This window comes from Pyxicephalus adspersus, chromosome 9, assembly GCF_032062135.1.
Source record: "Pyxicephalus adspersus chromosome 9, UCB_Pads_2.0, whole genome shotgun sequence".
In the NCBI taxonomy this organism is placed as follows: domain Eukaryota; kingdom Metazoa; phylum Chordata; class Amphibia; order Anura; family Pyxicephalidae; genus Pyxicephalus; species Pyxicephalus adspersus.
The window spans coordinates 54007412-54033895 of record NC_092866.1 but is presented as its reverse complement, the minus strand read 5'-3'; the positions used below and the strand labels follow the sequence as shown (position 1 = coordinate 54033895).

General features: G+C 41.3%; 2 protein-coding genes across 2 annotated transcripts; both read left to right on the top strand.

The window, feature by feature from the left end:
• Nucleotides 1-15508: 15508 nt before the first annotated feature.
• On the top strand, nucleotides 15509-19699 carry LOC140337753 (GDP-fucose transporter 1-like). The gene is made up of 2 exons (XM_072421551.1): nucleotides 15509-15598; nucleotides 19090-19699. Exon 2 carries the CDS (start codon nucleotides 19118-19120, stop codon nucleotides 19697-19699), a length of 582 nt encoding a protein of 193 aa, XP_072277652.1. The 5' UTR covers nucleotides 15509-15598; nucleotides 19090-19117.
• A 981-nt stretch (nucleotides 19700-20680) lies between these two features.
• On the top strand, nucleotides 20681-24579 carry SLC35C1 (solute carrier family 35 member C1). The gene is made up of 2 exons (XM_072422070.1): nucleotides 20681-21371; nucleotides 23485-24579. The coding sequence occupies exons 1-2, from the start codon at nucleotides 20849-20851 to the stop codon at nucleotides 24048-24050; spliced, it is 1089 nt and encodes a 362-aa protein (XP_072278171.1). The 5' UTR covers nucleotides 20681-20848; the 3' UTR covers nucleotides 24051-24579.
• Nucleotides 24580-26484: the final 1905 nt, after the last annotated feature.

The window sequence follows — 26484 nt, the reverse complement described above, 5'->3', positions numbered from 1 at the left end:
AGAGCAAATCTGCTGAGTAGGGGGCTTATGGGTAAAATGCTAAAATGGGGTCTTGTGATCGTATCGGCTAGGAAGAAGTCCCAGGAGGGGAACTTCTATTGAGAAGTCTTGGATTTGCTGAAATAGCCTGATTTTCTGAGAAGAGGTTTTGAAAATAATTCTGCTGAAGGTGGTGGGGTGGATCTGCTAAAAATGAATTGTTTTTGTTTTTGATCTTAGTGAAAATTTGTATGGAGGTTTAGAACAGGGTGATGGAAGGAAAGTCTGAGTCATTCTTCTGACTCATACAGGTCTGAGAGTGATCTTAGCTTTAGCTCTGTGATTAGGCTTATCTGGAGTGAAAGCTGTATATTTTGGAAGCATAGTAGCTGAGGAGAGGGTTTTAAAGGTGGATCTCGGTGGTGGATTTCCTAAATAAGGATCTTGGGTGGATCTGCTTGGGATGGGGCTTGTAGAGGGACCTGCTGTTGGTAAAGGTTCAACTTGTATCTGCCAATGATGGAGAAGATCAATTAAAGGAAAGTTTTGAGGTTGATCTGCTAAGGAGGGGGAGATGCTAAGGATTTTGAAGTTGGATCTGCTGAAAAATGTACTTGGGCTGTATCTCCTAAGAGGGTTTTCTGTAGATGGATCTCCTAAGAGGGGTTTCAGAGGTGGATCTGCTGAGGTAGGTCTTGAATATAGATTTTCTTGAGGAGTGTGTAATCTGCAAAGGAGGGGAGTCTTGAAGTAGAATCAGCTAAAAAGGGTTTTGGAGGGGATTGTGCTGAGAAAATTTTTTAGAGGGGGATCTATGAAGAGGGGTTGTAAAGGTGGATCTGTTGAGGAGAACTCCAGAAGGTGGATCTGCCGAAGAAGGACCTTGGATGCTGCTGTGCTGAGAAGGAGTTTTGGAGATAAATCTAGTGAGGAGGGGTTTTGAGGTTGGATTTGCCATAGAGATACTTTGAAGGTGAATCTGGTGATGAGAGGTCTTAAGTTGGATCTACTAGGGAGGAATCTTTAAAGATGATTTGGTTAGGAAAGGTCTTGGGGCAGACTTCCCAAGGCAGGGTCTTAGGAGAGACAACCAACACAGTCTCCAATACATCAAAACAATTATTTAAAAAAAAAACTTTCAAAACTGAAAGCTTATGAAGGAGAATAAACCAATTCTAAAAGAAGAGATTCCTTTTTAAATATAAACTGGCTTGCTTTACTTCATTTGTGCCCCAGTTTATATAAATGAGCCCTGTTGATTGTACCATTTACCCTGTCCAGCACAACAAATGTTCCCCATTGTTTTGCAAATGATGTTGTGTCAAGCTGTGCTCAGCAAAAGAAAGAGGAGAAAAATTATCCTATAAAATTTGTACACTGCTATTTGTTATCATCATTTTTCACTTGTTTTTGTGCACCACACAGGTTGTTACCTGGCTGTTGTTGGCTCTGGGAGTAAGTAGTTGGTGCTCCTACAGGCTGAGTATGTACAGGTACTTTATCAGGCCACATTTTCAAAAGTTTTTCTAATTTCGAGTTTATGTGATACACCTAACTAACTCAGCTTGAGGAAGGGATATAAGACATCTTGAAAGTTTGCCTTTTCTATTGGTTAAACTCCAAGGCTGCATTCACTGGAAACAATAATTTATGATCAGCGAATGAGAGCTGTAAACACAGCACTGTTCTGTTCTCTGGAGAAGGGAGAAGGAGAACAAGCAAGTGGCACTCCACTGTGCTCTTCTTCATTGACATGTATAACTGTCATTCTCCATCAGTTGTTCATGGATCTATCAGGACAGTTCCATGAACGATGTCAAGTGACTGCTGTACACATGTCAGATTTTTGCCGAGACGAGTGCAACGGCTCATATAGGGCAAGAATCATCTGACATGAGTAAATAGCCTAAATGGTGTGCATTATTCAATAGCTAACATGGTACAGTACCCTACTACAGCTTTTTTAGTTTTGAATAAAGTTGAGAAGAGTTGGAACGCTTGTCTGGTTTTTCAAAAGGTTTAGCTATAGACAAGCTTTGAATGTAATAAAATCTAATAAAAATTGGGCATTCCCAATAGTTGTTTGATATATAAAGCAAACATTGGTTAGGAACTGCTGTTTGATGCTGTCCCCCCTGATCTGACCACTAAAGCTACGTACAAATGTCCAATAGTTCTCGCTTGATAATCAGCTCATGGCTGATATCGGACGAGAATCTGGCGCGTGTACAGCGCCCATCGTCCATCGTCCAAACGACCCTCCTGGCAGATCCACGGACAATGGATGACGAACGATGGTAATACAAGAGAATGGGGAGACCGCACAGCAGGGTGCAGCTCCGTCGTTCTCCCCCTCCCCTCTCTATAAAGCAGAATGGTGCTGTATGTACAACCCTTATTCATACATCGTGCAGTGCACATCGTGAAAGATCCTTTCCAATGACTATAATTGCACATGTGTATGTAGCTTAACTCTCTAACAACTCTCTATTGTTCCTATTGTGTATTTTGAATAGAGAGTTGAAGGAGACAGGAAGGAGCAGGTTAACCTTTGATTCTCTAGGGGAAAAAAAAGCCATATGCATGCTGAGTTCATATAAGAATAAACAAAACTTATATTACAGCACATCTGGTTAATATTAGGACATGCTAGGTTCCTATTGAAGCACACCAGGGTCATATTGGTGTACCCCAGGTTTATTTAGGATATAATTAGGTTTAAATTAGAACACATTAGGTTCATCTGAAGCATGCTAAGATCATATAAGGTTGATATTGGAGCACACTAGATTAATATAATTGCATACCAGATCCCTTTCATAGCACAACAGACTCATATTGAAGCTTGTAATGATTATTTAAAGTTCCAAGGTTCAAATGAGAGCAAATCAGGCTTATATTGGAGAAGGCCAGGTTTATAATAGCTAATCCAGTTCCTATTAGAGCATGACAGGTTTATATAAAGATTAATCAAGGTAATATTGGAGCATGACAGTTTTTTTTTGGTTTATATTGGAGCACACCAGTTACAATCAGAGCACTTTAGACCTAATTAAAGAACATTGGAGGCTTTGAGGCTTCCAGAGTTTTCCAAGCCACTGTATAAAAGTAAATGCAAGCTATTTTAGCTGAAAAAAAAGATGATTACAGGTATGCTTTAACATGGCATTTGCAGTTGATTGGATAAGACTTTGCTCTGGTATTGATAATAAAAGGGAAGATTCATAATTTGGTGTAGTACTAATAGAGGTCATCCAGACTTGTGTCTGAAAATGCCGCAGAACGAACCACTTTCCCTCCAGTCAGCGAGCCTGCATGCTGCGGTGAAGGGGTTAATTGCTATAAAACGCTTGGTGTGGTGATAAGAGTAATCCATAAGATTCAATTAAGTTTATCAGGCAATTAGACACACAGAGGCACAGACACAGTAATTACATCTTACAGATTATCAAGAGAGAAAGCATATCTGTAGCGAATCTCCAGAGGCCCAAGCTCATACTCTCTTCTCTTAGAGAGCGGCAGATCAGTGGGCGAATCAAACTCTGAGCCTCTTAGGGGCCACCACGGATAGAGTGAAAGAACGCAAATCACTATAGTGGGATCCTGGGAATTTTAAAAACCTCAAATGCTTCTGGCTTCTAAGCTTTGATGGGGTAGGAACACACCCTTCTGCCTCGCCACTGGCGTCAAATATGAGAAATGGTTTACATGAATTTGAAAGTAAAATTTTATTTATCATTTTAGTCAATAAAAAAAATTGGTAAAAACACCTGACATTTGTTTTTTCTGCTTTGTGTCACATTGGGATGCTTTGTATCCTTTCTCCAAAACAGAGCATTTCCATATTCAATCTATAGTTCCCAACCAATTTTACGCATCTGCCTCAGACATGTTAAATCACAATGGAATATACATGTAAGGAATTTTATGTGCTTTCCCATTTTGTAACTTTATATGTTGCCCTCTGGCTGGTGACACAGGATTAAATTAGGTGTGGAATCCAAGTGACTCCTGGTCTTCACCATGGTACTTTGTAAGGGGCGATGGGCTGGTAACTCAGAAGAAGAAGTCATTGGGGTGGTGGATGTCAGGGTCTCCCCACCAGAGGTAAGTGAGATCAGACAGCTTCATTTTAGGAATGCATGCAAATATAACATAGCCATCCACAACCTCTAGCACATACGTGCGCAAAATGCTGCACATTAGCTTGTACATGTTTGCTTGAGCGTATCTTCCTATTACCATGAGCAGCAGCTGAGGGTTGCACAAGGAGGACACATGAGCAGAAAAATAACAATACGTACTTGTACTGCAACAAAACCCAAAGCCGACTTGTGAAGGGACACCAATGTATTGTTCTGGGGCTTCTGCCTGATCAATTACCAGAAGGAAAATTGCAAGAAGAAATGTCAATTAGGTGAGCACAATATTGGCAATAATTCTGCTCTTGTATACCAGACCAGACAGATGTTATTGGAAGCTTCTCCACCAACATTTATAGCAGCTACAAATAATTTTTTTTTTATTTCCCATTATTGGTAATACAGGTGACTAGAAAAAATGAGGGTTAAAGTCCAATTAAAACCAAAATCAACATAGCTTCAATTGCAATACAGAGATGCAAAGATGTTCTTCCTATTTTTGGCATCACATGGTCACTTTGTCATGGTCACATGCTCAGCACATAAATGACTGACCCAAGCTGAATTCAGAGATGAGAGCAAAAAATTAAACCCCCATCAACACCTCCCTCTTACTCATTTGAACTTTCAATATCCCTTAACAGGGATATAGTCACCTAGGTCTACTATTCATGTTGCTCCCAGGAGAAATTTCTGTATGTGGGGGAGCAGTAATTCAGCAACGGAGATACTGTATATGAATGCTGTACCATTTCCAAAAGTTGCCTTTTGCTGACATTATTGTCTTTTTGATCCTATGAAGACACCACTGCCAAATGGCTAAAAAGAAATGTCCACATTAATCAGGTAGTGATGCTGGACCCAAATAAAGGCCCCCAACACTTGTACACCGAAGAAGACAAACTTGGAACATGAGTGTACATGACCGGAGACTAATGAGTGTACAAAATCGGAGGAGTAATAGGGTAATTGGAATCTCAAAAGGATACTTTGGGCAAAACCAAACCATATAAGATGTTATAGTTGGTCATACACTAGTCAATGGGTGTATGATCATGTATCCTTACCATATGGATTGTTTACTTGGATTAGCGTTGTGCACTCATCAACCAGCGCATCCAACATTCAACTGGGAGCACCAGACAATGAGAGCACTCCATATTGTTATAGTAAATGGCAGGAAGCACTCCCATTGACTGGTGGTTTTTAGATAACTCTCCTGGCCAAAACTCCAATCAATTCCTGATCCATGCTCACTCAGGAGAGTGCCCTGATTTTTAACAGATTTTTGTTAAAATTGTTTAGATGTTTTGATCTAATGTCTAATTTATTGAAATTATTTTAACATGCATGGCCGCCTGTACTTATATAGCTTAAAGCTTTTTTTTCTCCAAAAGTTAAAACATAATTACAGTCACTCCCTAAAAAGTGGTAGCTGTTGACATAGAGACTGCAATGAATATGTCATTTTTAATTATGCCCATGGTTCCACTTTAACTGACAAGGAGCGTGTGCACACTTGACAGTTACTGAAGCAATGCACCGTGGGAATTCACTACAGATCTGAATTTGTATAAAAGGTCCTTGTCAGCATGACCTTGCTATATTACATGAGAAAAAGTAGAAGGATCTTTGCCAATGACCTCACAATAGGATGATTTTTTAAAACATGTTTGAAATTATGAAAAACAAGATTAAAAGAGGAATCTCCCTTTAACCAGCAGAGGGGTGAGAAGATCACTAAAGCTACAAGTGTTTGTTCTTGCTTTCAAATTTGCACCTCCAACAACCTGATCCACATCCTGCATATGTACATGCAACAAAACCTATTCTTACCGTATATAAAAGAGTTTTCTTTTTCTATATCAAACCGTGTCCGCATCTGCCTGTCTGCATTCAGAAATGGGAAAAAAAAGGAGAATGCAGAATGTATACAGAGAAAAGGATTCCAATGCTTTCATCCCTAGCCTTCATTAACACAGCCACACAAACATGGGAACGGTAACCTTGAATGGAGCTCCTGCTTTCAACTTTTTAATTAGTTGCTACACAGCCATGGTGATAGCCTTTAACTGCCTGCCAGTGTTCAACCTTTTTTATCAAACGATTGCTGCGGCAGATGTTTTCATGGCTGAGGTCTTGCTTTTTCTTTCATTTTAGAAAGTAGCAGCCAGTAATGGGCATTTGTAAGACTCTGGATCACCTCAATATGTCAGCTGTTATGATAATATGGTCTTTTCTCTTGGGGATAGCTGTGTGTGCTGTTATTCACTTGTACTCTTTTCTTCTGCCGCAAGAGAAATGTTAAGCCAGTGTTAGGCTTCCAAGGTCCCCATGGAAGCTGGTCTGTCTTCTACCTGTGCTGCGAAAACAGACCTTATCAGAGGAGTAAGGAGAAGTGAAATTTACAGTTTTCACTTGCACAAAAAAATGGTAAAAATTGCGAGATTCTGGAAATTTTTTGCTATGTTTAGCAAATATATTGAGATCTTTGGGCAGAATAAAAATAATGTGGTTTTTTGGAGGTATAATAAACTTAATTGGTTCACAAGGGTTAAAAAAGTTCTTTTTAATTGTAGGGCCATGGTCAAGTTACAATATTTAGGCTGTACACACATCAGATGATTCTCATCTGATTCTCGTCTTGGACAAGAATCTGACATTTGCACAGTGGTCATCCGACATCGTTCATGGATCTGCCCTGGCCCTGGAAGGAGAGCGTAGCAATGTTCCGCTCACTCATTCTCCTCCCTCTCTTTTCCATATAGCAAAACAGTGATGTATGTACAGTGCTCATTCATTCATCTTTCAGTCTTTCGTCGTTGAAAAGGATCGTGGGGGATCCTCCACAAGTACAAAAATCTAACGTGTGTACGCAGGCCTTACCCAAATGTTTAGCCCCCAATCTGAAGCTGTACTCCACCTATAGACAACCCTCCACTCAGCCTCGAGTGACTAGTTACACTGTTTCAATATTTACTTGGGTATGCAAAGGATGGTGTCCGGAGGGACAATGATTGTCAAAGGACTAGGGATCTACAAGGCTAAAGGATAAAAAGGAATATGAACAACCAAATCACTGAGGAAGAACAGGTCAAAGGATGGAGGGAAAGGGTATACACAGGTGCCAGGAACTGTAACAAAGCAAGGAGAAACTGCCAAGCAGGAACCGGCTCTGCAGGCTCTCTATGGTAAGACAACATGGGAGCAAACAGGAGCAGGTCAATAACTTATGATTTTTCTAGACCTGTTGTATCAAATACAAAAGTAACCTTACCTTACCTTTCTCAAAGTAACCTTACTAATTTTAATTTTAGATTTTCTATTGCCATACAAAACTTATCTCAATAAATTCCCCCAAGCATGCTTTTCAGGCATCTTTTGCCTAAACAGCTGAATAAGTACAATTGAGAGTCTTCAAAATTTCACAGACGGTAAAATTGTTGATTTGCAGTGAAATCAATTTTGTTGAAATCACTGCGCTCATCCCTAAAGACGAAAACTGTCGTTAAGAAAAACATTTTCTTGTTTTTCATCCACTCTTGGAAGCACCGATTTTGAGTATCTCTTATAAGCGCTAAGTTCAGAGAAGTGATTGGAAGGCCTTAAAGTCCAAGATCTCTGCTCCTACAAGAACAGAATACAAGTAACTATATGAAAAACTAGGAGTAACATTGCACAGCTTAAAGCATTTTCAAACAGAACGAGACATTATAATATATACACACTGATAACTTGATCTCTTTAAAACTCACCTGCCACCCACATGGTGGGTTCAGTCCTTCATCAGAGCAATAGCAAAAGTTAAGCCAGAGCAGAGCAGTAGCCCTTCGTTGGGGCAGTTGCAATAAATTACCCCTCCATCACAGCAGTAGCATCACCTCCCCCTTCCAATAAGGTATGAAACAAATCAATTTTTACTCCTTGGCTTCTGTTTTATTTTTCTCTATCAAATCTTCATAACATTTTTCAGTTTAGCACTTCCCTACAGCATTAGCATTGCCTTAACCCTCTGCCAGAGAAATGGTGTCAATTTTGCCCCTTGTCAGGTCACTATTGGCTCATCCTGCCATAAGAGCAAAAGCATTGATTGCATCCTCAGTCTGAGTAGTGGCATGAGTTCAGCCTTTGATCAGAGCAGTAGCATTAGCTTTGGTCTCCATCGAAGCAGAAGCATCACCTTTTACTGGAGCAGTAGCATTGATTTAGTCCGTAGATAAAGCCATAGCATTATCTCAGTGCTTTACTTGACCAGTAGCATTAATTTAGCCTACCATCAAAGCAGTAGCCTCAGCTTAGCCCTCCATTAAAGCAGTAGAATTGACTCTGCCCCTTTTGGAGCAGTAGCAATAATTCAATCCTCCCCCAGAGCAGTAGTATCTGCTCAAACCTCCATCTGAGTTGTGCTATGAACTTAGTGTTTCTTCAGAACAGTGCCACCAGTTTAACTCTCTATCAGGGCAGTGCCATTAGCTTAGCGCTCCATCAGAGCTGTGCTATCAGCTTAGTGCTCTATCAGGTCAGTGCCATTAGCCTACAGCTCTATCAGGGCAGTGCCGTTAGCCTACAGCTCTTTTAAGGTAGTGCCATTAGCCTAGTGCTCCATCAGAGCAGTGCTATTAGCTTAGCCCTCTGCCAAAGCAGTGGCCTTATTTTCAGTCCTCCACCAAACCAGAAGCCTTCTGAATGATAGCATCAATTTACCCTTTTTCAATAGCAGTGGCATCAACATTCTGTCAGAACAGTTGCTTTGATTCAGCCCTACACCTATCAAATATTGTGTATCCTTCCTTCAGAACACTGGCATCAACTAAGCCCCCCACCAAAGCAGCAGCATCTGCCCAGCCCTCTTTTTGAGCAGTGGCATCAGTTTAGTCCTCTGTCAGAATAATAGCATGGGCTCATTCCTCTGCCAGAGCAGTAGCATTGGTTTATCCCTCAACCAGTGCAGTTGAATCACTTAGGCCCTCCATGGGCACATTTGCATTAGCTTATTCTACTATCAGAGCATTACCATCAGCTCATCCTTTCAATAATTGGTATGAATAGTCAGGTATGTGACTGTTCCATTATAATTTCCTGGACATTTGTTTTATTTTTTTAATAATAAAGCTTTTGTTATTTTTTAAAAGCTTTGAGTTGCACTCTACAAATGACCTTTCAATTTTGCTTGCACAGTTGCTTCGGATCTGTCACTTGACTTGCATTCTATCATTCTCATACCCCAACAGCATCCACACCAACTATAACCACATTTTTCTTACTAGCATTGTTTGAAAGTGTAATAAATTACAGGTGGGCACTATCATTTTTTTGGCACCTACACAGAACTAAAGTTTGCACCTTCTTTTATCAAAAGAAGAAGTACAGAAGGCATTTGGGACCAAAAAGGTCTGTGTCCATTAAAAGCCATTAAATGTGATATGACTCCCAGGTTTGTTTTGACCCTCAAAATAATATTCCTTTTGTATAAACAAGGCTTAGCTGTGATTTCTAAATTCCAAAAAAATATTGTACTTTCTCTTTTACTGGTTCCTATAATTTGTAGCTCACCAACTTCAGTATCAATGTACACACTATAACCACATTGCCATCTGCTGGGAAGAAATGAAATCTTGATTGTATTTGGTATATCAGTAAAAAGTCGCAATACTATTGTTTCAATAATTTGTGTCATCCTAAACTTTACAGGAAAAATAAAGATAAAGTACAATTAAGTATAAACCTTAAAGCTACATTTAATTCTATATTCTTCAATGCTCAAGGTAACACCCAAAACTCCAAAGGGGTTTAGGAGTTAGGAAAGTTGGGCGTTTTAGGTGCACCCGGCATCTTTTTATGTCCCAGATTTAATTTCCATAATATTCTTTAAATAGGGAAACCAACATAGCCAGTGCAAACCCCTCAGCATGGGCACAGCAGGTATGGAGACCCAGGAACTCCATACAGAGCTCTTCCTAATAGAAACTCAACTAACCCAAGAGATATTGGAAATATTGGGTCTGATCCCCAATACCAACCCCTTGATCTCTGGAATAAAACTCTAAATTGCAGACCTCGAATTTAGAATAAAGGATATATTAGTTGTGCGGTGTTGGGGATCTTGGGGAGCCCCGTTCTTCTGACACCAATATTTTTGACCATGACCATGCTCTTTTCCAAGCCTCAGAGAAAAATTATGGGGTGTTTATCTGATTGGAATTCAGCTGCCAAAGACATGCAAGGGCCCATTTTGTGTTGCTGTGCATTACCATGTGGCATATAAATGCTGGTTAAAATACAAGTAGATGGAGAACAGCACTCAGCAAGAGCACCATGGATTCGTTTAGCAGACAACACAGGTGCCAGCATTAAGACTCTCTTGACTAAAACTCCAGACTTCCTTGTAAAGAGTTAGGATGTCCCATGTGTAAAAATCAGCTTCAGTTACTGAAGTCAGTAGACATCAGGCTTTCTCAACAGAATCGGTTCGTGTAAATATGTTAAAAAGAGCCTTGTTTGCTTAAAACAACACAGGGCAGCATGGTTGGCTCAGTGGTTAGCACTCTTGTCTTTACAGCACTAAGTCTCAGGTTCAAATCCTGGCCAGGAGGGAGGGAGTTGGTATGTTCCCCCTATGTCTGTGTGGGTTTCCTCCCATATCCCAAAAAAACATGCGGTAAGGTTAATCGGCTTCCCCTCAAAAATTTGTCCTTAGACTGTATTAATCACATCTGACTATAATAGGGACATCAGAATGTGAGCCCCTTTGAAGGACAACTAGTGATATGACTATGGCTTTTGTAAAGTGCTGTGCAAATATGTTGCTGCTTTATAAATACTAGCTATTATTCCAGATGATGTTATATTTCATATTTATAGTAGTGACCTAAACACAAATATATCTTTCTAAAATTGTATTACCATTATAAATAAAGAAATGGATGTACAAAACCATTACACATATCCTTTAAATGGTAAGGAAACTTTCATACAAAGTTTTCCTTTATGCCCCAACCAACTTTAAATAGGTCCCCTATACAACTAAAATGATTCTTTTATTGCCAGTATTCTACCTTTTAACTTTAAAGCCTTTTTGATCTTGTAACCTGAAGTAATAAAACTTTTTATTGTCCATACATTTCCTTATTAATTTTAACCATCTGAAATAATATTCAGTACCAATATCACAGCCTTTAAATTATTCTCGAGAAGCAACATAGGGAAATAAATAGTTCAGAAGTATGGGTGGCAGTTGGATGCTGCCAGGGTTGTTGCAGTGGGGCAGCAGTGGATAAAGTTTTGGGAACACTCTATGGATAAAAATGCCAATAGCGACACCATGAGGTCATAAATACTATTACATGCATTGTTATAATGGATCTCAAACTGATTACAAGACACCTGCAATGGAATTTGAAACACAATGAAAATGATAATAAATAATAACAGTGCACATGAATGGATCTATATAATAAGCACGTAATGCTAGCTCATCATTCAAATATTTTGGGCACAACCTTTGTGCCGTCTTTTTTTAACCAAGGCTTTTGCGTAATATATTCTCATTAATAACTTACATGGCTGTGTAACAGCAACACAATGACATGGCGGGGAACACAATGACCTTAGAGTATGCTGACAGCCTGAATTCATTTGGAGCAGGATGCAGAAAGATAAATAACTTACCAGTATATAAAATAATAATAGGCCTTCAGGTATAGAAGCGTCTAAATATTCATATAGTTAGTCTTGAGATTTTTTTTACCTGTACTGGGAACATGAAGTATTATTAATTCTTATATTTATGTACCTTAGAAATATGTTTCAAATTGAACTTTTAGTATTAGTTCTTGGGTGCAAAAAAAGAAGCCCACATAAATATTTGGAAAACACAAACCCCATTGCAGATTATGTCCACTCCTTTAAAGGAAAGCTCTATTTGAACTCTGTAAAGATTCACTGCAAACAAACTTGCCAAATGCAACCCCAGTCCTGAGAAATCTTTTGCTGAATCCACAGGGAAGTTGACCATTTGTGAAGTGTCTGTGATATCCACAGCTCTCAATAATTTATTCTGAGGGACCTGCATGTCAATACAGAAGACATGAGGGGTGTGAATGGTTAACAGGAGGAACCAGGAGATCCACACTTCCCAAATCATGAATTCCCTAGCGAGCAAAAGGTATCTCCAGATTGGAGTAGTGTCTGGTGATGGGCGCAGAATGAAACATGAATGGTGGATATTTCCAATGTTCTTTCATCAAGATGTTGGAAACTTACCTGGTGCTCAGGCCAAGCCACTAAATGGTTGTTTGGAAGGCCATAGACCAATAATAGGAAGCAATGACACATTGCATTGTTTGTCTTGTCAAGATTGTTTTAGGGGTTCTGGAAGGAGCTGTGGATTAGTCCATTTTAGTAAGGAATGTGATTTATACAGGTTCTGAGATTAGTTGATAGATAAAATAGTGAGATACATATTGGGCAATCATATCTCTAGGTTAGGATCACACAGTCCCTATCTGTCTCCATTCAAGGATGAGTTGGCACCTCTATGGAACGTGTCAATGAGATTTGTTCTCATCAGAAAGGATTTGCGTTCTTATAAAAGTATAGAAATGCAAAAACCTGCTGCAGCAAGTCAACTTCAGGCCAGAATGAGGCCAATGGCAAGTAAACTTTCCCTGGTATTTTAGTTCTGATCAGTCTCAGCAGCATCCCCTGGTATTCCATTGGGACAGAACCTAAAGTCTAAACATAGGCCCTAGGATTGTCTTCATCCCCATAAGTGCGGTGCAATAGAAACCCCAATTGGCTGCACATTTCCCAGGAAAATGCACCTTCTATACAGATAAATAGTAAAGTGAAAAGGACACTGTGATTGGTTGGACAGCGGATTATATTACCTTTTTTATTTATTTGTTGAAGAGACCAAAGTGTTGTTTGTAAAACACAGCTGCCACCCTGAGTATACACAGACACCGGCAGGAAACTTGGGCGAGGCCCTGCAACTATCAAATATAATCTCCAATAATGTGCTCAAATCTATTCCTCTGCTGTTCATCTGGCAGCATAAACAAGGAAAGAGGTGCAAAGTAATTGTGCAGCAAAAGGGCAAACTGTTTATATATATATCTTTTTTTTTTCCATTTGCCCAGAACTAAAATTTAAATTTTTGATAGATGCTGGAGAGTTAAGACATACAGGCTGATTCATCAAGCAAAATGGGAAGCTCGCTCACGCATTCATATTCGCGATCCACAATAGGAGGCCTTCGATTAATTTATCAACCAAATCCGAGGCCCTGGCGTACTCACGCGGAAGTCATCAACTGAAGAGATCTCTCCAATGGATATGCACAGCCCTGGCAGTTTCACTCTGACGAGCTTGCATTAACCTCACGAAAAAAGCATTCTTTCTAATGGCACACATATTACCTTTAGCCCTAAAAAAAATGTTTGTGCAGTTCAAATGTTTAAAACATCTATCTGCGCCAAGAAATAAGCTAAAGGAGAGAATATATCAGGCAGCACAATGACAACAAACCTATAACGCTACCACTAATGATCAGAGAAGTTGTGTGGGGGCAAATCAACATGAGTGCAAATGTCAGACTTAAAAAGGAGAAATAAAAACCATGACAATTTATTCAGAAAAGGACTATGTACATAATACATTCAAATACCAATATGTGACAATGGGACAAAGGCAACGAGGGGGGTCAAGTAGCACTTTGGAGTGGAAACCATGCAGACATTTGTACTCAATACTTGTGAAAAAACTCACAAAACATTGCTGAAAAATTGTTAAACTACAGAAACCGCCATTACAAACCAGGCACAAAGACATTGCAGTAACAGATGAAACTCGCAATCATGAGGATTACAAAAAAATCACATCAATGCATACCCCATACATGTTTGCCATTAATCCTTTACTAAAATATTTGATTTCTCTGAAGTCAAACTAGAATGAAATTTTAATCAGGTCACAAATGTTTGTTCAAATATTTTTTTACACTCATACTATTGTGTGATGACATATCTGAAAGTGCTACTTAGTATATATCCAGCTTGATAAAAATTAATTTGCAGTGTGGCAACCAAAAGAAAAAGTAACAACAAGTGCAACAAATGTAACTATAAATGAAGCAAGTCTGTGTTTGAGTAGAATGTAACATAAAAAGTAGGACACAAAAAACATCAAGCATTAAAGATTCAAACTGACCTGTAAAATAGACTGGAGGTGCGCACAGAACAGGGCGCAGGTGTGCGCTAATCAATTGCTATCACCTCACCATTGAGTTTAACATTGGCTTCTGAATCACGCAGCTGAAAATTAATCGCCTTAATTGGCGTATTCGAGATGTTTGCTCATTTTTGCAGAAAACTGGCAGGCGAGTTCACTAGAACTCGGGCCCGACTTGTGGTAATAGAGCTTGCTGACTGGCACGTACGTACGCGCATTCCATTGATCGCAGTCTCCTGACTAGTATTGGCCATTACTGGAGAATTGAATTACTGAAAAGAATCTGCAGGTTATTTGCATTGAGATGCAGCAGAGCATACAAAATAAAGATGAAAAAGGCATGTTATATATTTATGCAAATAGACAACTGTTTATAATACACATTTCTTCGAAAAATGAAATGTAATCTAACAGTGGTAGACGTAGTCAACAGTGTGCCCCTGTGCATTACGGACTTGGGGTTCCCTGCCAAACCAAAAACAAGGGCTTGGGGCCATCTACCACTTTGTCACCCCATGACACTTTTTTACCAATTCCCACACATCTCTCGGGGACTGTATATTGATATATTCTCTCCATGGAGTTCCTGGGTCTGCACACCTGATATGCTCATGACTCCCACTGCCCTTGCTGGATTCTATATTTATTTTATATCACAGAGGGTGTAACAGAAGGATCTGAGATACACAAAGGTGTGCAGGAACAGAGTTGAACATTAAACCAAGGAGATTTTGCTTGTTAGAGTACCCATGACATATGAGAAGCCAGGAAATGATAAAGCCCATTGAGCCTAAAAATATCCCTTTGGAGCAAACTCCAAAAAAATCTATGCAGGGTTTCCGGCACAAAATCAGGTACATCACAAAAGTCATTTTAAAGTGTTTGAAGCATCAAAAGTTCTTTTGGTTACTATTAGTTAATACATAGCTGTCTATAACCTAACACTAAAGGAAATGTCACTTCCTTTTGAGTAATGTGTGAGTTCAATGTTCACTATTAAGATATCTCGTGCATGTGTAACGGCAGGATCTGAGAAGTGGGTGGGTTGGTGTAGCATGGGTGAAGCTCTGTGGGTTGTATTAAGTGGTAAACCTGTTTCTCCAGCTGTTGTATGACAAGGAACTAAACACAATTACTGAATAGTGAGGGGCGTGACTACTCAATAATTCTGTTCCTGGTGGTGACGTTGAAACTAAGCAGTCAGTACTTGCAGCTAGCTTCCTTACAGACTTCCAATCCTGTTACAGGTATGAAGGGGCTGGGGGTAATGGGGTGAACAAATGGTGGGGTTTTTACAATAAGCTTTGGTACCCCCTGGCTCTGCCATTTCTGAATGTCCTGGCGTTATATTTTTAGCAGAGACCTCATGTGTATTATTAATATTATTATTGTTAATAAACAGGATTTATATAGCGCCAACATATTATGCAGCGCTGTACATTAAATAGTTTGCAAATGACAGATGAATACAGACAGTGATACAGGAGGAGAGGACACTGCCCCCAAGAGCTTACAATCCAGTAGAGTGTATGGGGTCAGGCACACACCAGGAAGACAAAAAAAATTTAGGGGGAAATAAGGACATAATAAATATAGATTGCCCTCCCTGTCTTCCTACACCAGTCTGTCTTCATAAATGTGAAAGCTCGGCCAAGATAAGCGTTCACATTTACATCAGCATCGGGTGAATGAGTGCAGGTGTCTCATGTCTGCACAGGTGAAACCCCTTCCATGTTTATACATGGCTTGGTGTATTAGAGCTGCTAAAGATATTTTAACATATTGATTGCTGTAAATGTAGTTTTTTAAATCTTATTCATGCATACTTAGAATATAAAATGATATCGTAGGGCACTAAATAATAACAACATCTGTACCATTAAAGAGAACCTGTACTAAGAAGGTATGTGGGCTCCCATCTCAACATTTCTTCAGACAATACTAGTTCTTGGCTGTCATTTTGAGCCAATGAATTAGTATTCTCTGAGTTGTTGACCCATTAAAAATATGCAGATTAGATGTGCCTGTGCCTCCTGCATGCTTGTTGCAGGTCGGTTGACTAAGGCTACGTACACACATGCAATGGTTCTTGTCTGATAATTGGCTCAGGGCTGATATCAGACGAAAATCTGGCGTGTGTACAGTGCTCGGCATCCATCGTCTGAACGACCGTCCCTATTGTGCTCTCCTCCACATTTGCCATCCAATTATCAAATGTAGAGGATTAATGAATGATGTCACAGGACTAATGAACACTTTTAGCCCAGGATTACCACAGCCATTAATTCCAGGCAAGAATTATCAAATGTTTGTACATACATTTTTACTTTAGAATTTTTGTTGTGGCCCATGCACAGTGCAGCGTCTGTCCCTGATACATGTCAGGAATGGAGCCCGGTGATGGGGTTGATGTAACGCCTATGTGCAGGACTTACATGGTTAGTGGCTGCTAATGGCTTAGAGCAATTAGATTTGATGTCTGGGCTTGTCACCCCAGATGAGCGCAATCTAGCGGGTAAGTAAGTAATAGTATAGAATGATTCTGTGCATCCATAGAAATGCTTCTTGTTTAAAATCTTAACAGTCCACCTCTATCTTGCTGAAACACACCAAAAACCTTTAAAAGACACAGGAAGGTACTTAAAATGTACATACATTTCATTTGGCTTCCACACACTATACTTAGATGAGGTTGCTATTATCCTCCTGGCAAAATCTGGGTGACGAAGAATACCCCAAATCTTGCAGAGAATGTGCTCCCAGCATTGTGCTCACTATTTCCGGGGACCTTGTCATCAGGAGGACATCAACCCTGCAACTACAGAAAAACTTGTATCCCCAAAAGAGTGTTTTTATATTAATGTTCATTGTAAAGTAATTTAATTTCAAAAAATGTTATTAACAGTAAAACAGGTTTTCCTGCATACTGGCAAATTTGAGAACAAATCCACAAATTTGTGCTAACTATGCCAACTGCATGCTATGAGGTATACCTTAAGGGTTATTCGTCTAGGCTGTCCAATGCAGCACATCACACAGAAAGTCATGCATGATGCCCTTTTAAAAGCTCAGCATACAGTAATGCATTGTGCTGCAGCGGCTGAGTTTGGTATCCCAGGGCACCAACACAACTTCTGCATTGCAATATTATATGCACGTATGTATCCACCTGGAAACTTTGGAGCAATGGGCCTTCAGTGGACAGTCCTGCCATTATTCTGTGTTGAGACAGTAACTTTCATGCACTTTTGCCAGGGATCTTTTACAGATTTGGGCCCACGGGACATTTAAAGTAGGGGGCCCAAAAATGCAAAACATTTCAGATCCCTGGAGCTTTGCAATTCTGTCATTTTTGGCCCTAAAAAAATGGGGGCCCTGTGCAATTACAAATTTCATCATCTGAAAAAGGCTAATGAAGGTGGCCAAAGACTTACAGGTAAACATAGGCAAGAGTGGAATATGTTTTAGCTCATAGTATGTAAACTGTAAATAACACAGTAAAGGTATGATAATAATCACAATAAAATAACATACCCTCATATACAAACCATAACTTTTATTACCCATTTATTAAGAAACCAACATTTTTTTTTTACATTTACTTGAATGAATGGGAGCGCAAAGCCCCCTGGATACCAAGGTCAGGCATCCTGGGAGGCTCTTGGACACTTTTTCTATGCATGCCTGACCATCTCCGGCATGAGCAAAAGGAGCCTTTTTGCTCAAAGAGAAAAATTTGCCAATCTCACGCATGCACAGTGAGTTCAGCAAATTTTTTTTTTCGTCCTACATCACCCAATCTCGCACCTGGGTCGTGTGACGTAAGATGAAGAACCCAGAAAAGAAGACGAAGATGGCGGCGCCCAGAGCAGCGTCTCCGGGCCGGTTAGCGGGACAAAGCGGGACCCAATGCCGTACACCCCCGGAGTGATTGTTCTGCGCTGTGGGATTTAAGGTAAGTGTGTTTTTTTTTTTTTTTTTTTGTGTGTGTGTTATTTTTGAGTATAGTTACTCTTTAAGGCATCAATTACAATAAGATTTACACAAGCAGCATCCTGCATTGTCATCCCCTATGTCATACTTATCTGTGACAACTCAACTTGGTTAAGACAATATATACATTTGCTGTATACCCCTGAAAAAGCCCTTGTAGCGAAATGCGTCGGGTAACCAGATGTTTTTATTGCATATTCTCTCTTTAGTGTAGAACGCAACTATTCAGCCTAGCTAATCCCCACCCCATGATTATACAATGGGGGATGCTTTTATGATGTATTACACCATTGTATTGATATGTGACACTATATTGTATTACTGCCTTTTGAATACAAAACTTTAAACAAGAGCCTGAAGCCCCTCTCCTTTCTCCATTAAACTTCTATTTCAATTTTAAAATAACAAGTAATCTAACAAAAGGCTGGATTTTTTTTACTAGTTAAAAAATATTTTATAGAACATATTTCACTAGATTAAAACCCACCAAAAACATGGCCGTCTTTGTTGCTAAGAGGCGACATGCGACTCATGCCGTGACATCATCGGTGCGCGCCAAACCCGGAAGTAAAGTTGCGGAAGAGAAGTGCGGAGCTGCGGTGGAGATAGCGATCGGAGGGGGTCGCTGTATTCTAATGTATTGGGTTTCCTGGGGTGAGCCCAGCAGGTGACAGGGAGGACTTTCTTCTGTATGGCTGCTGTGTTCCTGGTCTCCTCTGACATTTGCTGTGTTCATCATGTACAGGACTTTGAAGCGCTCCAGCATCCTGAGAATGGCTTTAGCAGAAGATGGGGAGCTGGAGAAGGGGGTCAGGGAGTCCTTCCTAATCAGAGCTGTGAAGATTGCTATGGTGGTCACCCTGTACTGGTTTGTCTCCATCACCATGGTGTTCCTGAACAAGTATCTGCTGGACAGCCCGTCCCTCAAGCTGGACGCCCCGCTCTTTGTCACCTTCTACCAATGTGTGGTCACCGTGGTTCTGTGTAAAGCCCTCAGCCTGCTCACCTGGGTCATCCCCGCCGAGACGCTGGAATTCCCCTCCATCCGCTTTGACCTCAAGGTTCTGCGCAGCGTCCTGCCGCTCTCCCTGGTCTTCATTGGAATGATCACCTTCAATAACCTGTGCCTCAAGAACCTCGGCGTGGCCTTCTACACGGTGGGCAGGTGCCTCAGTACCGTCTTCAACGTGCTGCTTTCCTATGTCCTGCTGAAACAGACTACGTCCCTGTACGCCCTGCTGTCCTGCGGGGTCATCCTGGGTAAGACGAATTGTAAAAGTTCAAATTGTATTATGGTGGACGGGGAGGGAGAAGGGCTTAGCATTGCCTGGTTGCCCAAGCAGACAGTGGGATAGGGGCTTCTTTTTGGCCAGGTGCCCATTGGGAGGAGGAGGGATTTTTGTTGGCTGGGGTGCCCAGTGGGAGAGGGGTTTTTACATTGGCCGGGGGTGTGCATGCCTGACCATCTCCGGCATGAGCAAAAGGAGCCTTTTTGCTCAAAGAGAAAAATTTGCCAATCTCACGCATGCACAGTGAGTTCAGCAAATTTTTTTTTTCGTCCTACATCACCCAATCTCGCACCTGGGTCGTGTGACGTAAGATGAAGAACCCAGAAAAGAAGACGAAGATGGCGGCGCCCAGAGCAGCGTCTCCGGGCCGGTTAGCGGGACAAAGCGGGACCCAATGCCGTACACCCCCGGAGTGATTGTTCTGCGCTGTGGGATTTAAGGTAAGTGTGTTTTTTTTTTTTTTTTTTTGTGTGTGTGTTATTTTTGAGTATAGTTACTCTTTAAGGCATCAATTACAATAAGATTTACACAAGCAGCATCCTGCATTGTCATCCCCTATGTCATACTTATCTGTGACAACTCAACTTGGTTAAGACAATATATACATTTGCTGTATACCCCTGAAAAAGCCCTTGTAGCGAAATGCGTCGGGTAACAAGACGTTTTTATTGCATATTCTCTCTTTAATGTAGAACGCAACTATTCAGCCTAGCTAATCCCCACCCCATGATTATACAATGGGGGATGCTTTTATGATGTATTACACCATTGTATTGATATGTGACACTATATTGTATTACTGCCTTTTGAATACAAAACTTTAAACAAGAGCCTGAAGCCCCTCTCCTTTCTCCATTAAACTTCTATTTCAATTTTAAAATAACAAGTAATCTAACAAAAGGCTGGATTTTTTTTACTAGTTAAAAAATATTTTATAGAACATATTTCACTAGATTAAAACCCACCAAAAACATGGCCGTCTTTGTTGCTAAGAGGCGACATGCGACTCATGCCGTGACATCATCGGTGCGCGCCAAACCCGGAAGTAAAGTTGCGGAAGAGAAGTGCGGAGCTGCGGTGGAGATAGCGATCGGAGGGGGTCGCTGTATTCTAATGTATTGGGTTTCCTGGGGTGAGCCCAGCAGGTGACAGGGAGGACTTTCTTCTGTATGGCTGCTGTGTTCCTGGTCTCCTCTGACATTTGCTGTGTTCATCATGTACAGGACTTTGAAGCGCTCCAGCATCCTGAGAATGGCTTTAGCAGAAGATGGGGAGCTGGAGAAGGGGGTCAGGGAGTCCTTCCTAATCAGAGCTGTGAAGATTGCTATGGTGGTCACCCTGTACTGGTTTGTCTCCATCACCATGGTGTTCCTGAACAAGTATCTGCTGGACAGCCCGTCCCTCAAGCTGGACGCCCCGCTCTTTGTCACCTTCTACCAATGTGTGGTCACCGTGGTTCTGTGTAAAGCCCTCAGCCTGCTCACCTGGGTCATCCCCGCCGAGACGCTGGAATTCCCCTCCATCCGCTTTGACCTCAAGGTTCTGCGCAGCGTCCTGCCGCTCTCCCTGGTCTTCATTGGAATGATCACCTTCAATAACCTGTGCCTCAAGAACCTCGGCGTGGCCTTCTACACGGTGGGCAGGTGCCTCAGTACCGTCTTCAACGTGCTGCTTTCCTATGTCCTGCTGAAACAGACTACGTCCCTGTACGCCCTGCTGTCCTGCGGGGTCATCCTGGGTAAGACGCATTGTAAAAGTTCAAATTGTATTATGGTGGACGGGGAGGGAGAAGGGCTTAGCATTGCCTGGTTGCCCAAGCAGACAGTGGGATAGGGGCTTCTTTTTGGCCAGGTGCCCATTGGGAGGAGGAGGGATTTTTGTTGGCTGGGGTGCCCAGTGGGAGAGGGGTTTTTACATTGGCCGGGGGTGCCCAGTGGAAGAAGGGCTTTTCATTGGCCGGGGGTGCCCAGTGGAAGGAGGGCTTTTCATTGGCCGGGGGTGCCCAGTGGAAGGAGGGCTTTTCATTGGCCAGGGGCACCCATTGGGAGAAGGGCTCCTCATAGGCCCAGTGGGAGAAGGTTTTTTTTGGGGGGGGGCACCCAGTGGAGTAGGGGCTTTTTGTTGGCCAGGGCACCCAGTGGAGTAGGGGCTTATTGTTGGCCGGGGCGCCCAGTGGAAGAAGGGCTTATTGTTGGCCGGGGCGCCAAGTGGAAGAAGGGCTTATTGTTGGCTGGGGAGCCAGTGAAAGAGGGACTCCTTGTTGGCCATGGCGCCCAGTGGGAGAAGGGCTTTTTTCGTTGTCCAAGGCACCCAGCGGGATAGGGGCTTCTTATTGAACGGGCGTCCATTGGGAGAAGGGGGGTTTCTTGTTGCCTTGGTGCACCCAGTGGGAGAGGCTTTTTCGTTGGCTGGGGAGCCCAGGGGAGAAGGGCTTCTTCATTGGCTGGTGCACCAAAGGAACACAAGATCATTGATTTGTCACTGGAACCTCAATGTTTTTTCCAGCGACAGCTATCAAAAACAGAAATTCCCTTCATTTGACTCAACCCATCAAACCTGTTTGTTAACCCCTAACATGAATAGGATTTGTTTTAGACCTTCAAAGCTATGATTAGTTTACATTAATCCTAGAAACAATTACAAGGGACACAACCTAGCTGCTGGGAGTTTTTGTTTGTTATGCATTTCTAGGTGCAGTGTATAAGGACAGCTTAGCAGTGTTGCAATCCTCTCTGTGTATCTTACAATCTACTGACCTAATATTGGGATTCAGGTTTTACAGGATTTATTGAATGATTTGTCTGCACCTATTCATTAAACAGCAAATTGCCATTCCTGTATCTTACCTTGTATATAAATATTGTCACCCCAGAGGAACACTTGAAATAGATTTTAGGTCCTGGGAAACCCCTTCCAGAATGATTTCATTCAGAGTCCTAATAGGTCTGCCAAATGGCATTGAACAAAGAACTATGCAGGCAACGTCACATGGGTGGGCAATCAGCCAAAGCTTAAGGAACCCCTAACAACCACTGGGGGAACCCTGGTTGAGAATGGCTTAGAGGGTATATGTAGCCAAGCCTCCTTGTTTTGGGCTGTGGATACTCGTGACCCAATCTAAGATTTACATTGTCTGCCATTCCTTCATTGAATATATAAGCATCTAAACCAGTTTTTCCCAACCTTTTTTTTTACATGGAAAACCCTTCAAAAATAATGTTCAAGTCTTCACCTGAAAACCACTGCTATGATTACTATATTCACAATACATTAGTGTGGTGGTCAGTGGGAGGAATGTCTCTTACATTGCTGGTCAGTGAGAAGAATGTCACCATTACAGATAGCCAAAAAGATAATTGGGTCACCTAAACTGACCTGAGAGGCACAAACTGCTCAAGGAACCCCTAGCAACGTCTGGAGGAACCCTGATTGAGAAACACCGTTCTAACCTGTGAGGGGTTAGGTGGCCTATGAATTTATGATCTGCATATGTGATCCAGATCAATAACTATGTTTCAGAAGCCATAGGATCACTTTAACCTGACAACTATGATTCCTTTCCTCCTTGACATGTGACCTAGTTACTGGTAATCTGATGATTTGAGGACAAATGAATGTGAATGAGAGGTGTTCTTATCCCTGGACCCATTGTAGGCTTTTTGCAGGAAGGTTGAACAGAATCATGGGGTATTTGTAGGAAGCTTGCGGACTTAATTAGCTAATTAAAAGAACAATTTGGTGAAGCTAGCTAGCAGACCAAAAGAAGATAAATAAGAAGTTCTTTGTTTGTGGTTTGCAAACCTTTTACTTTGTATAAGCTAAGCACAAATGCCTTTATTTTCCCTTCACAGGTGGCTTCTGGCTGGGCATAGATCAAGAGAGTGCAGAAGGCACCTTGTCCTGGGCTGGAATATTTTACGGGGTCTTGGCCAGCCTGTGTGTCTCCATGAACGCCATTTACACCAAAAAAGTTCTTCCTGCCGTTGACGGAAGCATCTGGCGCCTGACCTTCTACAACAACGTCAATGCATGTTTCCTTTTTTTGCCCCTGCTTCTAGTTTTCGGGGAGATCGGCACCCTCATGTCATTTGACAAGCTCAACTCTTTGACCTTTTGGGGTATGATGACTCTGGGTGGGGTTTTCGGCTTCGCTATAGGGTATGTCACAGGACTGCAGATTAAATTCACCAGCCCCCTGACTCACAACATCTCAGGAACAGCAAAGGCTTGTGCACAGACTGTGTTGGCTGTGTTCTACTATCAGCAGGTAAAGTCTGCGTTGTGGTGGACCAGTAATATTATGGTACTTGGAGGCTCTTTCTGCTACACGTGGGTGAAAGGTATGGAAATGAAGAAGACACAAGATCAATCAGGGCAGACTAACAATACTGAGGAAAAAAGTTCTGCTGGGGTGTAATAATCCAGCAATCAGACTCCATATGAAACAACAGAATATCGACCTAGTGAGCATTAAATGTGATAAATTGTGCACCCACCCGGGGGCAGCTGAAAAGCCATTATTATCTACGGCTTCAAGCACCCAACAACCTTCCAAGATGTGAAGTTAATACCTTTATATTTAGAGGGACAGTTACGGTATTGAGTGCACTTGGGTGAAAAAACTGCCAGCTTTATACCTCTTAGGATTGCAACAGTGAGGCCCATTCACTCCATAACGTGTGTTATAACATGTGCTCTGTATATAATGCTCTGTATATATGTGGGGTGGTGTTAGAAATCCCAACGCACATATACAGTGCATTATAGCACACTACAGTGTACACATGTAAATTCTTTGTGCATTGCATTGTAAAAAATGATGCAGGACCTAATTTTTTAATACACAATTTGATGCGTCTGCTTTTCATGTGCATTGCAGTGCAAATGATAAAATGTAAATGAACCATGTGATATCATAATGGTTCCTTCCCTCCACCAACCCTGTTGTTACCAGTTGTCTGGCTGTCACTTGGTTCCAATACTTTCTGGTACTCCAATTCAGAAGAAGCACTCCACTTTTTTATTAGATTTTGAAACCTTTAAAAAAGTAAAGAGAATTGTAGCTGCACTACTCACCTCATCTCTAGCTCTTCCTCCTTCTCCAAAAACCTCTTAGCCAGTGGCATTCGCCTAGATTACCAATCTACCCAAATGCACTTTGAGGTCATGTCAGCCTGGGTTCACAGCTCAAAACTGCACCATTGTAGCATCCAATGTTACTGGCTGTGGGTAAAAAATTCTAAAAACAAAAAAAACACCTAGTTCCGAAACCAGAGAATCCACATGACTACCAGGCCACTACTAAAGGCCAACAATGGCCATCTTCATATTTTCCCTTGCACGGTTCTCTATTAGGCTGTGTACACATGTACAATTTTTACTGGAAACAATCTTACATGATCACTTCAAGTGATAGATCTATGAACATTGTTGGGTGACCACTGTACACGCGTCAGATTCTTGGTGGAAATGAGTGCGCCCATTTGTGTCATATGACGTGTGTACACGGTGATGATTATAAGACCTGTGTTCATAGCTTTACATTGCACAGTACGAGGACATTGGGAGAGATTTCCAGGACAGATATAAATTGCTGTCTTTAAAAGACATCAACAATCTAAAAAAACAAAAAAGTTACTGTAGGCAGATCCATACCGAAGTATTGTGGCTTAGAGGGAGGATCAATACAGAATATGTGGTTCCAACTAGAACAAGTTGTGGTTGGTGCCCATTCTGCAGGTCAATTGGCATCAGTGGCGCGTCCACCCACTCCATTCACAACTGGATCACAATGAGGGGTGATGGCCACACACGGCTCCCCATCTTTTTAGTTGTTTCTCATGTGTCTGACTGTTGGTCATGAAGACCCTGCAATCCACACAGTTTTTCCAAAGAACACCATTTTCTGTAATTGTTGTTTTGTTCCGTTACACACGTAGATGTATGTAATGTTTACTTGTCCATCCAATAAGCCATTAGGTGCAGTGTTCAACCCAGAAATTTTTTAAGCCGGGTGGGAAGAAATTGTAGGCGGGCGACAGTCCCTGTATTGTGACCCAACTCAACAGTAACCCCCTAAAAAAAGCCAGGCTAAAGGGGTGGGAGAACACTGGGGTGTAAACAGTGATTTGAAAAGAAATATTTTTGTATAGATCACACGTTTGTTTCATATCTTCTGTGTTACAAAGATTGTTATAAACCAACAATGGTAAATTAAGCCAGGTGTAGATGATCCTATTGTTTGGAATATTGTTGGGTTGTCAGTGATTTTTTACTATGTTTACAATTCTATTTAATCTTATGTCATAGTAGATTTAATGTAATATTTAATATGATGAAATCAACTTTTTTAGTAAAAATGATTGTTCTTCTATCTCCAGATGTTTGTATGTTTATGTGGGTATTAATGGGAGAAGGGTCGCTGTATTGGGTTTAATGAAGCATCATTGTGTGTTGCAAAATTCATGTCAATGGGCCAGATTTATTAAATCTCTCCAAGGTTGGAGAAGATAAACTATAATGGGAGAACCTGGGTAATCCAGCAATCCTGTAATGGATTTCTTAATAGGCATTTGCTATTAGTTGGCAAATGTTTCCAACCCAGATCATTTGCAGTTTCACAGGATCACCCAAGTTCTCCCATGATACTCTATTTTCTCCAGTCCTGGAAAGCTAATGGCCTGATTTAATAAAGCTCTGGAGAGGATACACTTTCATCAGTGAAGCTGGGTGATCCAGCTAACCTGGAGTGGATCTGGTTCAGGATTAAAAGTATCTGCTAACAAATAGCAAGCAATTCATTCCAGGTTTTGTGGATCAGCCAGCTTCACTGATGAAGTTTATCCTCTCCA

Excerpts from the sequence above, each read along its gene's own strand:
- LOC140337753 (XM_072421551.1), top strand. The coding sequence starts at position 19,118 with ATGGCTTTAGCAGAAGATGGGGAGCTGGAGAAGGGGGTCAGGGAGTCC.
- SLC35C1 (XM_072422070.1), top strand. The coding sequence starts at position 20,849 with ATGTACAGGACTTTGAAGCGCTCCAGCATCCTGAGAATGGCTTTAGCA. Across the intron at positions 21,372-23,484 it reads GTCCTGCGGGGTCATCCTGG|GTGGCTTCTGGCTGGGCATA; the intron begins GTAAGACGCATT and ends TTCCCTTCACAG.